Here is a 13,888-nt window from a genome sequence, read left to right on the forward strand (position 1 = left end):
GAGAAGTAGGGAGTAGAAAAAAAAATCTGTGTTCATCTTAAATTTTAAGAAGTTGAAGGTAATGTCGTTGTATGCTTAGTGAATATTTAATTCATAGAGAAGTAATAAAGGTTATGTGTAGTTTTCTTTTGTTCAGCTCAAAGAAGGACAGTATGCCTCCGAAGTAAACATTAATCCTTGGTAGGAAAGCAGTGACTCTCATAGATGAGATTATGAAAAACAAGGGCATTTAATAGCAATAAAGAGCAGAATGGTGAAGACAATAATCTTCCCAGTTATGTGGCTATGAAAAGTTAACAATTGGATAAAAGAAAGAGATGCTTTTAAATTACATATTTAGAACAATTTTTAAGAGTATCATGGGCTGCAAGAAAAATTAACAAAGTAAAGGCTTAAGCAAATGACAAAAAGAAAATTGCACCCTTTGGGCATATAATGCAAGCAGATGATGGAGTAGAAAAAATCCCCATTCTTGACAAGGTTGAGGAAAACAGAATAAGAGAAAGTCACTGAATAAGTTGGGTGGATGTAATTACAGAGTTGCAGTTTTTCCAAGGAAATTACTAAAATGCACATGTCTATGCAGTCAAGCACAATTCATAGCACCTAATGTCTAACCATATATATCTGACTGATTCTATGAGACTCTAGCTTACTTTCTAGATACTTCTTGAATTTGTTTAAGTATGGATCTGCTGGTGTACACCAGAGGTGTCAAACTAGCGGCCCACAGGCCAGAAGCGTCACACACAGGCCACACCCACTCCAGCTCTGCAAATGGGAAAATGGGAAACGTCATGTGATGGGAACATGACGCGGTGAGCTTGACACCCATGGTATATACTATTTTTTGACATGTGTAGGATATATCCTTAAATTTTCCTAGATCACAACTCTTAAGTTACATTTTCTCACATTAAAATATTATATAAATGAATTAATTTAGGCAGAAATAGAAATGCCCACTTGCTGATGAACAGCATCTGCCAGTAAAACAGATTTTCCCTATATTTTCAAATCCCCAGTCCTTTGCCTAATTAGTCTCGCTACAGCACTTTTTAGGAAAACTAACAGGAGGAGCCCTGTGCATGCAGAAAAATCTACATTATGTAGAACATCAGACTGGTGCATTTTATAAAAATCAGGCTCCCACTCTGAAATACTTCTTAATTCCTCTGACTTTCTACCATTTTCTTGGGGCATGTGCTTGTTACCTTGTTGCATAAGCTTACAATTTGTCAGTATTTCTAGTCATAAGATCCGAGTACTAATAACAGAGCAATAGTTGCAAAATTAAACCCAGCTAGTAATATGCATTAAATTTTTTAGCCTTGGCCACCAAATGATCAGAAATATGCTCCTTACATAAGAGCATATTAACTTTAACATAAGATTTCATAACAAGGCACCATTTAAAAACAAACAAAACAAATTCAGATTCTTTGATTACCTTTTACGTTGACTGCTATGTTATACGGACCAGAGAAAGGGTTGTTGGTCACTCTCAGTTCAGATATAATTATTTTGCCTGAGACTTAACTGCAAAAAAAAATATGGAATGTTACCTGTAGTTGTTGTATTGTGCCCAAAGCATTCTGAAATAAAATATTAACTACTCATTAAAAAGATTTGTATTTTACATTTCTGCCTTAAGCAGAGAATCAGTAAACACTTATGATCTTGTTTGTTTCTGCTGAAAATTAATTAAGAATCACTTTTTAGAAAATTACTGTCTGTAACCTCTTATGGTATAGACATGTTCTAATGAATTATTTTCCCTTTGTTAAGAGTTCATTTAATAAGGAACCTCTAGAATGGTTGAGAGCTAAATAAAATTGTATACTTTAAATCTAAATTCTTTTTTAATTCTTTTGCTCAGAATAATTTATGTTGTGCTCCCCAGAACCGGAATTAGGCAGCACCCAAATAAAATAAGTAATCAACTATAGGTAGTCCTCGACTTATAACCCTTATTTAGTGACCATTTGAAGTTACAACACCACTGAAAAAAGTGGTTTATAATTTGTTCACACTTACGACTGTTGCAGCATCCCTATGGTCACATGATCAAAATTCAGATGCTTGACAATTGAGTCATATTTATGATGATTGCAGTGTCCTAGGGTCATAAGATCATTTTATGCAAACAAAGTCAATGGTGGAGTTATATTTGCTTTACAACCATGTTACTTATTTAACAACTGCAGAGATTCATTCAAGAACTGTAGCAGGACAGGTTGTAAAATGTGGCAAAACTCGCTTAGCAACAGAAATTTTGGGCTTTTACTACATACCGGTTGCCTTATCTTTTAATTTTGTTTTATTTGTTGTACAAGTTTATAGAGCTCACGTATTTTCTGTAAAACATACTTGCTAGACATATATGTTGTATCAATGCTCACTTCTGAATGCAAAAGTAAAAGGAATAAATAGAAAGAAAATAATTTTTAGAAAAAGTATGTGCATTAGTTCCAAAATTGTTTTTATTATTTATTTTAAATATTTTACAGTAAAATATTTAAAAAAGCAGTGCTACTTAAAATAAATACAAAAGTCCTGCATTTTCTTGGACCAAGAAATCATCACAGCTAGAAAATTCTGCACAAGTACTTCAAGAATTATACTGATGTTCAAATGTATTTATATTTCAAAAAAACCCAAGTTGACACATACTGTCTGGCACTACGTAGTTCAGTAGTACATAAATTTGCACTGCCCTTATCTCTGAAAATTTCTAGATATTTTTAGGTAAATCATTCACCTTTGTCAATTAGAATTTCAAATTACCAGCGAAGTGCAAAAATTCATGGAAAAGGTGAAAGTGAAAAAACGGTAGCAGAATTTTGTACAAGAATAATAGTGTCATTGTTGAAGTTAGCTTTGAAGTGGCTCCAAATAAATTATCTGTAAAGAAACACATTTTTATTTTTTTAAATAAATCTGGCACATGGCTTGAGCTGCTGATTATAGATGGTTAGCTGTTTCACACAAACATAACAGCTAACAGCTGTCAATGTTTGCATGAAACTGCATCAGGTGTTCGGATTTGAGAAAATATACTTTGGCTCTATTGCTATAAATCTCCTTCAGATGCTGCTGATGAGATTATTTATTACATATTTCACAGGTGTCAGTTTCAAAATTAACTCTTTCAGTTGTGATTTTCAAAATTAAAACTTCCTTTTCTCTGGGAAAATTCCATTAGAGGATTTCACTTCAGGCATGAGTTTCTATACTGAGATTATATTTTATATGGAAGGCACAATATCAAAAATAATGACTTAATGGAAAGATTTAATGGGTAATTTAATTAAAAAGATTTAATGGGTAGCTCTCTCTAGCTGTGGGTAACCTGAAGGTTTCAGTTGGTTAATTTATTCCTTGTAGCATTCAATTATTTAGTGTCTAGAAGACAAAAGCATGCGCTAAGGCATATACAATTTTTTTTTGTAGTAATTAATCTCTCTTTAGAAGCTGTTAGTGCATTCCTACCATTATTGTCTATTCACTCTTCTTTTTTCTTTTTCTTTTTACCTTCTGTCCTTACAGGTTATGTGTTCTGTATGTTGCATCGCCTGCCTGAACAGCACGATTGCACATTTGACCACATGGGACGCGGGCGTGAAGAAGCCATTATGAAAATGGTGAAACTGGACCGGAAAGTTGGGCGATCATGCCAGCGCATTGGCGAGGGCTGCTCCTGAGTGGCAAGACTCTTCAACCAAATGCTGTTCTCTTAGTTCACTAATGTTAGCCTTATTTAGGACAAAGTCAGCCAGACACTTGTACTGGGCAAGTTTCAGACTACAGCCAATCAATTTCCTTTCTTTAGCCAACCATCCTGGTACTGTAGTTTAGGAGTTAAATGGTGATCAACACTGATTACTGGCTGGTTGTTAAGGTGCCTACTAGCCACTGTATTAAAAAAATGAAGACATATTTTTGAGCATGGCTAGTGGATTGTAACAAAAATATGAAGGCTTCTATTATTGCAGGAGTCAAGTTCTTACAAACAAACAAAAAGCCTTATGTTGGGAAGTGTACAGCAGCTGAGTAGAAACTGATGTAAAAGACTGCTTATGTGCATACCACGCTGGAAGAAACTATCTTTATTATCCTGGCTTTCCTGTCCTTACTATTAGCTAACTTTGAAGAGGTGAAACTCTGCTTGAAACAAGCAGGGTGGTTGCTAGACCTAGAAGACCTAAACCCTTATTTTTGCTATTTCCACGCATGTCTTCTAAGGCCACCAACATCAGGAAATCTCTTAGGATAGGAACAGCTTTCTAGGAAGCCAAAAAGAGGGGACAGATTCTTATGACAACTTTTATATTAGATGAAAATATCAGATTACAGGGAAATTATTTCTTCACTAAGGTGGAGGAGGAAATATCTTACTTTAAAACTTAGTGCTATTTTGGAACAAGCAGTAAACAGCGTGCATTTTCTACACAGCATCAACAACATTTCTTAAGTGGCGTGATCCAATTCCATATGCCAACCCTAGTTTGCTGTTTCCCATCAGACAAAATCTGATTGGCTCTTGTTTGCCTTTTGCTAAGTGCAGGTATCTGATAATTGAACAAATAAGGCTAATTCACAGCACGGTAGCCATGCCTGGATTCTACAGACTGACTTTCTGTAGCTAGACATGTATTGAGGGGTAAAGGACATTTTGTAGCAAATGGAATTCAGTTAACAGTATTGGGGGAACAACCAGGAAAATCACCCTTTATTGAACTGAGTTTGTACACCTCACTTCCAGTGTATTAAGGAGATAATCAAATGGGCTGTCCCAGCCTTGTGACTATGCAGCTTGGTACTCAGTGAAGGTCTCTGCTCATCATCAGTTGCGAAGCAAGTGACTGTAAAATGCCTTGCATAGAATGGGGACTCTCCAGATCTGGTCTTTTAGAGCTACTATTCTATACTAGGTATGTCAATTTCATTGAACTGAACTGCACATTTTTTTTGTTGTTTGTTTCTTTGTTTCTAATGTGCAGTGGTTTCCTCTAGCTGCAGGCAATTGTGTCTGTAAGAAAAATATATATATATTTATAACGGCCTAACGTGGAATGTTTACCCCACAAACTGGTTAGTGCTCAGTTAGCAATTTGGAATTAGGTCTAGTAGGGAATAGGGAAGGGTTGCTGGAAGAAGGGGATCTGTTTTGTCTCTCATTTTCACAAATAGAATATACTAAGCCACCAAAAAGAGTGAATTCCCTCATATCACTCTTTAAAAAAGGTTGTAGGGTAGAGCAGCTTAAATAAGTCACTGACTGCTCTGTATGTTCTGAAGATCAGTGACTAGTTTACAGGTTGATTTGTATTTAATCTGGTAGCCAGTATGGCCAGTGAAAGAGACTCAGCCTTTGCCTATATTGCAAATTGGTGATGAATTCAATCCACCATTCTAAAATTCAATATGGAAAAGCCATTCTGTGTTTTACTCAAGGCTTTGAAATCAGCAATGGAATTTCCAGCTGCATATTCTGTTTCCTAAGGAAGTATTCTCCTGTCATCGCTATGTGGGAGAAACCAGACAATTTTCTTTGCGTTTGCCATGAAGAGTTTCAAACAAACATGGACTTCAGCTGCTGCCACGCTATGCACTTTCTTCCCTTCTAAAATCCTAGCATAGCATTTGATGGACATTCTGATTGATATACAAGACTTTCAGATTAATAACAAAGATGCTGTTCTTCTCTTGTTAATCTTTCTTTAGCCCTGATACACGTGCACAGTTGATTTCAAGGTATCTCTTGAGCAAACACTACTCAAGTTCATGTGGATTATGGACAATGTTCACTTTAAAAAGTGTGGGGGGTTGTTCCTTTGCAGTATCTGTTCTGTGAGGTTTGTTAAACGTAAAGAAAGCTTCAGTTCTTGTAATCTTAAAGAAATCTTATTTAACCCTTTTTGTGTTCTAGATTTACTTACACATGTAGCTTAGAGCTCAGTTTTAGTTTAACATTGTGAAATATTAAAAATGATTGTAATTCTTTTTCCTCCTGCTTAAAAGAAACAAAACCATTAAACAGATCAGATTAAAAGTTGAATTCTTCTCTGAGTTTTGCAATAGGTTCCTCAATTCAGTGGCTACTATATGGCTTTTTTTAAAAAAAATATTTATTGTGAAGTTTAAAAAGATAACAAATACTTCATTACTGGTCTGTAGCCTTCAAATTAAAGCATATCCTAAATACTAGATTTAGGTGGCCATTTCTGGCTGAGAAAACTGGGTCAGAAAAAAAGCTAAAACTATGTTCTTTCCCATAAGAACAATATATTTAATTTTGACATTTTATATCTATGTAAAAAATAATCTCAAGAGTGTCAAAAGATCTCAAGTGTCAAAAGATTTTTACAAATGTTTATACCCAGGAACAAAGATCAGTCTACGAACTGGTATCATTGTTCTGCCATAAATATGTGTGTCTTCTGTAGCAGATGTTGCTTAATTCACGTTAACATCCTTGTCTAATTTTTCACTTTATTCATGAATTAGTTGAGTTTTCATGGTTGTTCAGTATATATATATCTGAAATAATTGCATAACAAAACTCAGCAAACAAAAATCCAAGCTTTTAAAAACTACAGCAAATATAACTAAGGGAAGAAATTAAAGGTTTTACATTGGTTATTAAAATCCAGCAGATGCTAAACTTAATTCCTTTTATTTCTTGCTGAATTTTGAACTATCTGGTACCAAAAAAAAATTAAACGTGGGGTATATATGTGCACTTTGATCTACTTCTTATATATAGTGTGAACTTATAAAAATAACTTACTGTACTTTTTAATACTTGTGGTGTAGCATCAAAAATTAGATATGAGAATGCTCTATTAATTCCCTTCATTACTCATTAACATTACATTTAGCTTTAATAATATTTTAATTCATGCAGTTCTAGGTTCATAGACCTTACTTAAATATAATGCTGAAATGTTCTGCTAAGACATTGCATGCTCCTTGGAGACTTCTTTTCTGCAGAATTAGATGGAATTTCATATTATGAACATATCACAATTGTCACCAAAGGTTTAACCACAAAACTGGAGGATCATTCAACCATGTGTTGAGTTCTATCAAAATGAAATGAACTCTCACCATATTCTTTTTGTATTCTTAGGTACATTTCAAGACTGTTTTGACAGCTGTTAGAATTCAAATCCCAGTAAAGAAACAAATCCCAGGGAAAAAAATAAGCACTTTAAAAAAACTGGTTAAATATCAAGGTGGAAAACATTTTTCAAGTGACATAGAAATGGAAGAGATACGAAACAAAAAGATAGAACTAGAAATCAGCATTGTATTAAGAATTTAAATTGTTTTTATTAAATAATACTATTTAATAGTCTTTTAAAATTATTTCAATGTAATTTTTTTTCAAAATAAAATACAAAACTATATTTTTTACAGGAACAAATAAAAAAACAGACACATTAAAAGAAAAACACATTAAGAAAAGAACACATAAAAAATTGTTTAGTTTTCTCAATTACATGCTGTACAGGTTTCGCTGTACTGAAGATTTAAAGGTGCGCAAGAAATGTGTGCAAAAATAGATTATATTTTTCTGGGTTGGTTTTTTTTTTAACCAAGACTGCTTGGTTTCAGTTTTTCTACACTAACCATGGGCTGGGGGAATTATGAAATATTTCCTAACATTTTCATTTTAAATTATACATGAAATTGATTAAGACATGAAATAATTTTTTTCAATATTTGGAAACATTCCAAATTAAGAAATAAACATGAAAGGACTCGCAAGCTTGTCTCAATGCAGACAGATCTTCAGTTTTCACAAATTCATTAAAATAATATACTATGATGAAAAAGAATTAGAAGGAATAGAAAATGCTTCTGGTGATAATGTTTCTAATTCAGAACTACTGGCACTATTAGTCAATGTTCCATGTGTAACAAAGGGTATACCTCTTTTATTCCTCCCCGCCCCCTTTAGTATTTTCTCTTATCTTTGATTCCAGGCAAAAAAAACCCTGGAATTCATCACTATTTTTAGTGTTATCCATCCATATAGTTTTATTTTTTTACATGTCTACTTTTTAGAACATTGTCAGAAATATAGTGATGGTACATTCCCTAGGTGTCCTTGGTGGTCCCTTAGCTTGGTTGTTTTCTTGCAACTTTCCATTACCCATTAGTGTTAACATCATCAGGATTAGTACTTATAATGTTATCTAGTTTGGATAATGTCTACTCTTCTATACATTATCCAAAGGACCCCTAATTTCAACCCTGAGCTACAAATATTCTCCTTTATTGGTATGTTCCTTAGTCTGTTTGCAGTAAAAATAAATATCATTTAAAAGTATGCTTAGTTGAAACACTTTATATCAAACGTAATTTACATAAGCAAACCAAGCTAACATAAACATGATACTTTACAAATAAATACAATGACTTCTATCTTTAAAAGAGTTTAAAATTAAATAGAAACTACATCAAGATTTCCCAATATTTGTCTCCCCACCAAAAGACTTCTGTTTTCCGATCTTGTGTCTAAATGTCTTGGTATTTTACTCCTTTAAATCTAATAAACCTGAAAGGATTGAATTTGGTTAAGATTGCTCAAATGTAACTCTCAGTGAAGGCAAATATAATCCCAAAATAATGTTGCTGGATCCAATCTTGGTGGGACACCGGGACCAGAAATTTAGTCTTGCAAGCTTTGGACTCATGTTGGAACCCATCCTCATGAGTGATTGACGCAGATTGGATCCTGCAACAATTATCAGTGCCTTTTTATTGCTTTTGCATCTTTCTGCGTTCATGAGATTTTTTTTTTCCTAAAAGCATACAAACACTTTTATAAATGAAAAACAACCTGCCCAATCTACATATTTTAATTATGTAATAAAGGAGGAGGAGTGAAGGGGAAAATATTTGTATTATTCTGTTTAAAGAATTAGGCCCCTTGATTGTCCTTGTTTTTGTTGGAAACATTGTATTTTGTGATTTGACTACTTTGTGATTTGACTTTGAAATGCATTTTGAAAGCCGTTCCTATTTCTGTGTTATTGAAATTTAGAGTGAATAGGGCAAATTATCATTAAACAGGTACTGACTTTCAAAAGGACCAGTTAGCAAAGTATTCTAACCCCGTGTAGATCTGGTGTTCTTTATTATTGTTTCAAGAGATAATGGACATGAAGTTAATAGACAAATCAATGTAAATTATAAAATGTTGGTATGTGCCATCCTGCATATTGTCTGAATCTCCCATTAAGGTATCAGGGATTTAATATACTTCATCAGTATATCTAGGTTGACTACTGAACGTATATAAAATATAGTCTGTCTTATTTCAAATCTTATCCTGGGATTCACAGTTATCCTTTCCACATTCTGACAGATCATTCTATCTAATGAACCAAAGATAATAAGCAATTAAACTGTGTTTTTATAACCTTTGCCCTGATGTCAATGTACCTGTAATGAAACTAAATTTAATCAGCCATATGTCCACGTACGTGTTCTATTTCCTAAATATATAATTTCATTTGGATGTGGGTGCAATATTTGCTTGTTTAAATGCATTGGTAACATGTCAGACAGATTGTTGCATAAATGTCTGACATGCTGGATTTGAACATAGTGTCTTTAAACAAGATCCAAACTATTCACATATGTCTACATTGTTAAATGCTGTGTTGATTTCATATTTTCTTTTTTACTTTTGAATTGACCCTTTTAAGTGGTTACTACTTCAGGATATGGACATGTAATAATTTCACTAATGCAACTGATATTATTTTTTGGAAAAGCTCTTTACTACAGTCCCAAAGCTGTTTTTTAAGAGGCAACTGAACTTTCTGATTTTTCTTCGCAGACGTTTCGCTTCTCATCAAAGAAGCTTGTTCAGGCTCTGAATGGAATCCTTCCATTCCCTACCATCCATTCAAAGCTGAATATGCTTCTGGATGAGAAGCAAAATATCTTCAAAGAAAAACCTAAAAGTCCAGTTGCCTCTTGAAAAAGCACCTTTGGGATGATCATGACCTGGATGACTGAGAATCTCCATAGACTCTACTACAGTCTGATAGTCAAATGAAAGATGTTGCTCAAACATTTGTTAGTTGCAAAGCACAATTAACCTGGCTTGAGTTGTGGAAAGTAATGACTATCAACAAGATGACTTCTTGAACTAAGGACACCAGAGTGACTGAAACATGAATCAAACAAGGATGTTATTTAAGCATTAGCTGAACTAAAGGCAGCTGTTTCCTTGTATATTTAATGGGCTTAATTTTTTTTTGAATGGTTAAATTTGCATACTTTGTCTGTGGAATGTTGCACAGTAGGCAAAATTTTAATGTCTTAATGCTGATTTCAAAACAAAATTTCGACAAGAAATTTAGCATTTTGTTTTCTTTTTTAACTAGTGGAATTCTGGTTAAATTAGTAGAATTCAGCATTTGAAGGATACAATGAAATTATGAGTTGATTGTTATGGAAGAGAAACTACATGGAGCTAAATAATATATGGGCATAATTGGAGCAGGCCTTAATCTGCATGTCAGCTTTAACCAACTTGCAGTGGCTGTTTAAAATATGGCAACTCCCAGAATTCTTAGCATTCAGATGGGAAATACTGCCTTACATATAAAATGTAATTTATATTGAATTAGGAAAATGTTGGGTTATCTATAGTTAGAACCAGGTTGTATCAGGAAGAGTTTGAAAAGTATGAGGTAGCTGAATACTTGCTTTAAAAAAAATTTTTGTATCCTTGAATTCAGTAATATTTACTCTTTAGTCAGTGGGTAGGTCTAGAACAAGGGTGTCAAATTCGGGACTTTTTTCTCCTTCACTAAACCAGGTGTGGGTGTGGTTAGTGCGTAACACATTGAGGCCACAGGTTTGACAGCCCTGGTCTAGAGCCTTAACTTCTATTTCTGCCATCCTGCAGTGAATGACGAAATTAAGTGAAATGAAGGGCACATTTATCATTAGATCAACTTAACATCTAGTAATTTAATAATCAATTATTTTGTTCTGCTGAGACCATTGTAGTTGAAAAAATGGAAATGGCCTGTATATATGCTTAATATTATTTTGATTGCTTTTAAAATGGTCCATCTTGAGTAGAGATGGAGAATTGCCATTGTCTTGTTAACTTTTATGGAGAACTATGGTAAAATAATAGCTGCACTTTATATTGTCCTTCAGTGTGTGTCCAGATCTTTTTTTTTATGTTAAAGCAATATAATTGGAATGCTGACATTGTCAGGGTTTATTCATTTTTATTTATTAATCAAATTTAAATAGCCACCATCTCACAGAATGTGACTGGGCAGTTGTGTGAACCTGTCCTTGTAATTACAAGTTTCCACCTTAATAAATTTTGAAGAAAGCTTATCATTATGAGCAGCTTCACAAAAGAATTTGTGATTTAAAACATAAAAATGCTAGTTTAAAGGCTCATTTTGGCATATTTTGCTGTAACCCATACTAGAGGTTGCATACTAATAACTTGCTACACAAGCTCTTACTAAAGGCAAAAGGGCTTATTTGTAAGGGCACAACAATTATCTAGAAAGTTTCAACAATTTGGAGCTCTACAGCAGAAACAGAACCATATAGTTAAGGCTTTATTGACCGATTACCTCAACACAACTGGAATAGACAACCATACAGCTGGGTGCTGAGAAGCCCTTCAATTGCTCGTGAAATTTATTCTCAATTGCCTCTCATTTTTTCCACTGTGACACAATTTCTGTATATAAAATTTTAAAGAAGTAAGAATTAGGATACAAAGCCACTTTCTCTCATTGGAATGACCTGGCAAAGAATGCTTCAGAAAGGCCTAATCAAAGGGCAATTAGGAGACTGCTCATTAGTAATCCCCTTGCTATTTTTCAGAGGAAGTATTAATGGAGGCATGACTAGAAAGCGGAAAGTCTTTGATACTGAATGGGATTAATTTATGAGTAGCACTGTGGGAAACTGCAGGGAAGGGCACAATTGAATAATACCTGAAAGGGCCAGGTATTAGTCAGGATTTATTCTCCCCATCACATTCCTGTTTGCACATCACTCATAAACTAAGCCTGATCAGCTGGTCTGTAGGTGTTTGACCACAAAGTTCACATTCTTCCCCACTATCCATGCCAGCTGTGCTTGTGTTTTGTAAAAAAAATAATTCCTCAGCCAAAAGATTCTTATGAGCTATTGATGCATAGTACTGCTATTTCTACCATTGGGATCAATGACAGCCCAGTTCAAAGCCAGAAATTTACGTGGCCAACAGGAGTCATGTGGCACTTGAAAGACATCTATGATATGTTTGTCCCAAGCAGCAAGATTTTGTAATGCACAATGGGAAAAACAACTATTAATTGTTCATTAACAGTACTGACAAACTTATTTCCATAAGGGGGAGGATATGTGATGGAGTCACTGTTATTATTCTAAGGAGTTCTTCATCTCATTTGTACTTAGACAGAAGATTCCCTTGAAAATAGAAGTAGCAATATCACTTAGACTTGTATACCGCTTCATGGTGGTTTAACAGTCCTCTAAGTGGTTTACAGAATCGGCATATTTGCCACCAATAATCTAGGCCCTCATTTTAATGATCTCGGAAGGATGGAAGGCTAAGTCTATATTGGAAGAAAAAGTAATGATCAAATAACTTGCTTTAAAAAAAACATGAATTCAGCACGGATAGCGCTGATGGTGGTAAAAACCAGAGTCAATACACAGTTCTATTTGTGAATAAAGCATTTGTGAATGCCTAGAACTATAACAAACAGGTTTGCTAATATGAGGCTACATATGCCAGTTTCCTTGATAAACTGTGACAATCTGTTAAAGATGTGCTTGGTTGTAAACCTCAAACATGGAACAGCAAAGACCTTCATCCCCTTTTGTAAGGCTAACTAATGGGCCATCTAAAAGGTGTTCAGCATTCTTAGTTACTGCTTGCTAAACAGGACTGGAACTGAATATCTGGAAAACAACTTGCTGAGAGTTTGATGGACAAATGGCAGAGTGGGACATCCTTTCTTCACCCATGCTCCACATTAACAGTTCAGGGGGCATATGTATGTATAGGTAGTCCTCAACTTACAACTTTTCATTTAGTGACTGTTCGGAGATACAACGCCACTGAAAAAGTGACATGACCATTTTTCACTTATAAACCTTTGTAAGCATCTCCATGGTTATGTGATCAAAGTTTTGAGGCTTGGCAAATGTTTCATACTTAGGAGTGCATCATTGTCCCGGAGTCATGTAATCAACGTTTGCGGCTTCTGACAAGCAAAATCAATGTGGAAGCCAAATTTAATTAACAGCTATATTACTAACTTTACAGCTGCAGTGATTCACTTAATATATGTGGCAAGAAAGGTGTAAAATGGGGCAAAACTCTCTTAACAAATGTCTTGCTTAGCAACAAAGTTTGAGCTCAATTGTGGTTGTTGAGGACTACCTATATATGCACATGCGTCCATTTGTATCAGATTGGAGCAACCTTAGCAAGATCATTATTCCAATAATTTTTGCAAATTGCTGGATCCTTATTAGTATATAATGGTGGACAGCCATATATTATTTCCATATGGTCCTCTATATACAATCATATCAGCAAGTTGCTACTATGATGAAGTTTTTAGCCCAGGAATCCCAAAAGACTACCAAATAGTTCATGAATAAATTGTAAGTGGTAGTTACACATACAATGGAACGTAAGGATGTCCTCAGAGAATTCTGTATAGCCATCAATTGAGAGAACATTTACAGAGTACTTTGTCAACATGAAGCAATGTAAATATGTAAATAGCCTTGCCATCAATGGAGCCTACCACTCAATGTAAACCCTGAAGAGTTCTGGGGAGGGGTAGGAAGTTTCACC

The 13,888-nt window shown here is 34.5% G+C and overlaps 1 protein-coding gene across 1 annotated transcript in view; it reads left to right on the forward strand.

Annotated features, from left to right (window-relative positions):
• ZFAND3 (zinc finger AN1-type containing 3) overlaps window positions 1-6,148 on the forward strand; it is a 104,560-nt gene extending 98,412 nt beyond the window's left edge. Inside the window, exon 7 of the mRNA XM_032215857.1 lies at window positions 3,550-6,148. Within this exon, the coding sequence (XP_032071748.1) occupies window positions 3,550-3,704 (155 nt within the window). The 3' untranslated portion in view covers window positions 3,705-6,148. The remainder of the gene's footprint in view (window positions 1-3,549) is intronic.
• Window positions 6,149-13,888: the final 7,740 nt, after the last annotated feature.

The sequence above is a fragment of the Thamnophis elegans genome, chromosome 4, assembly GCF_009769535.1.
Source record: "Thamnophis elegans isolate rThaEle1 chromosome 4, rThaEle1.pri, whole genome shotgun sequence".
NCBI lineage: Eukaryota > Metazoa > Chordata > Lepidosauria > Squamata > Colubridae > Thamnophis > Thamnophis elegans.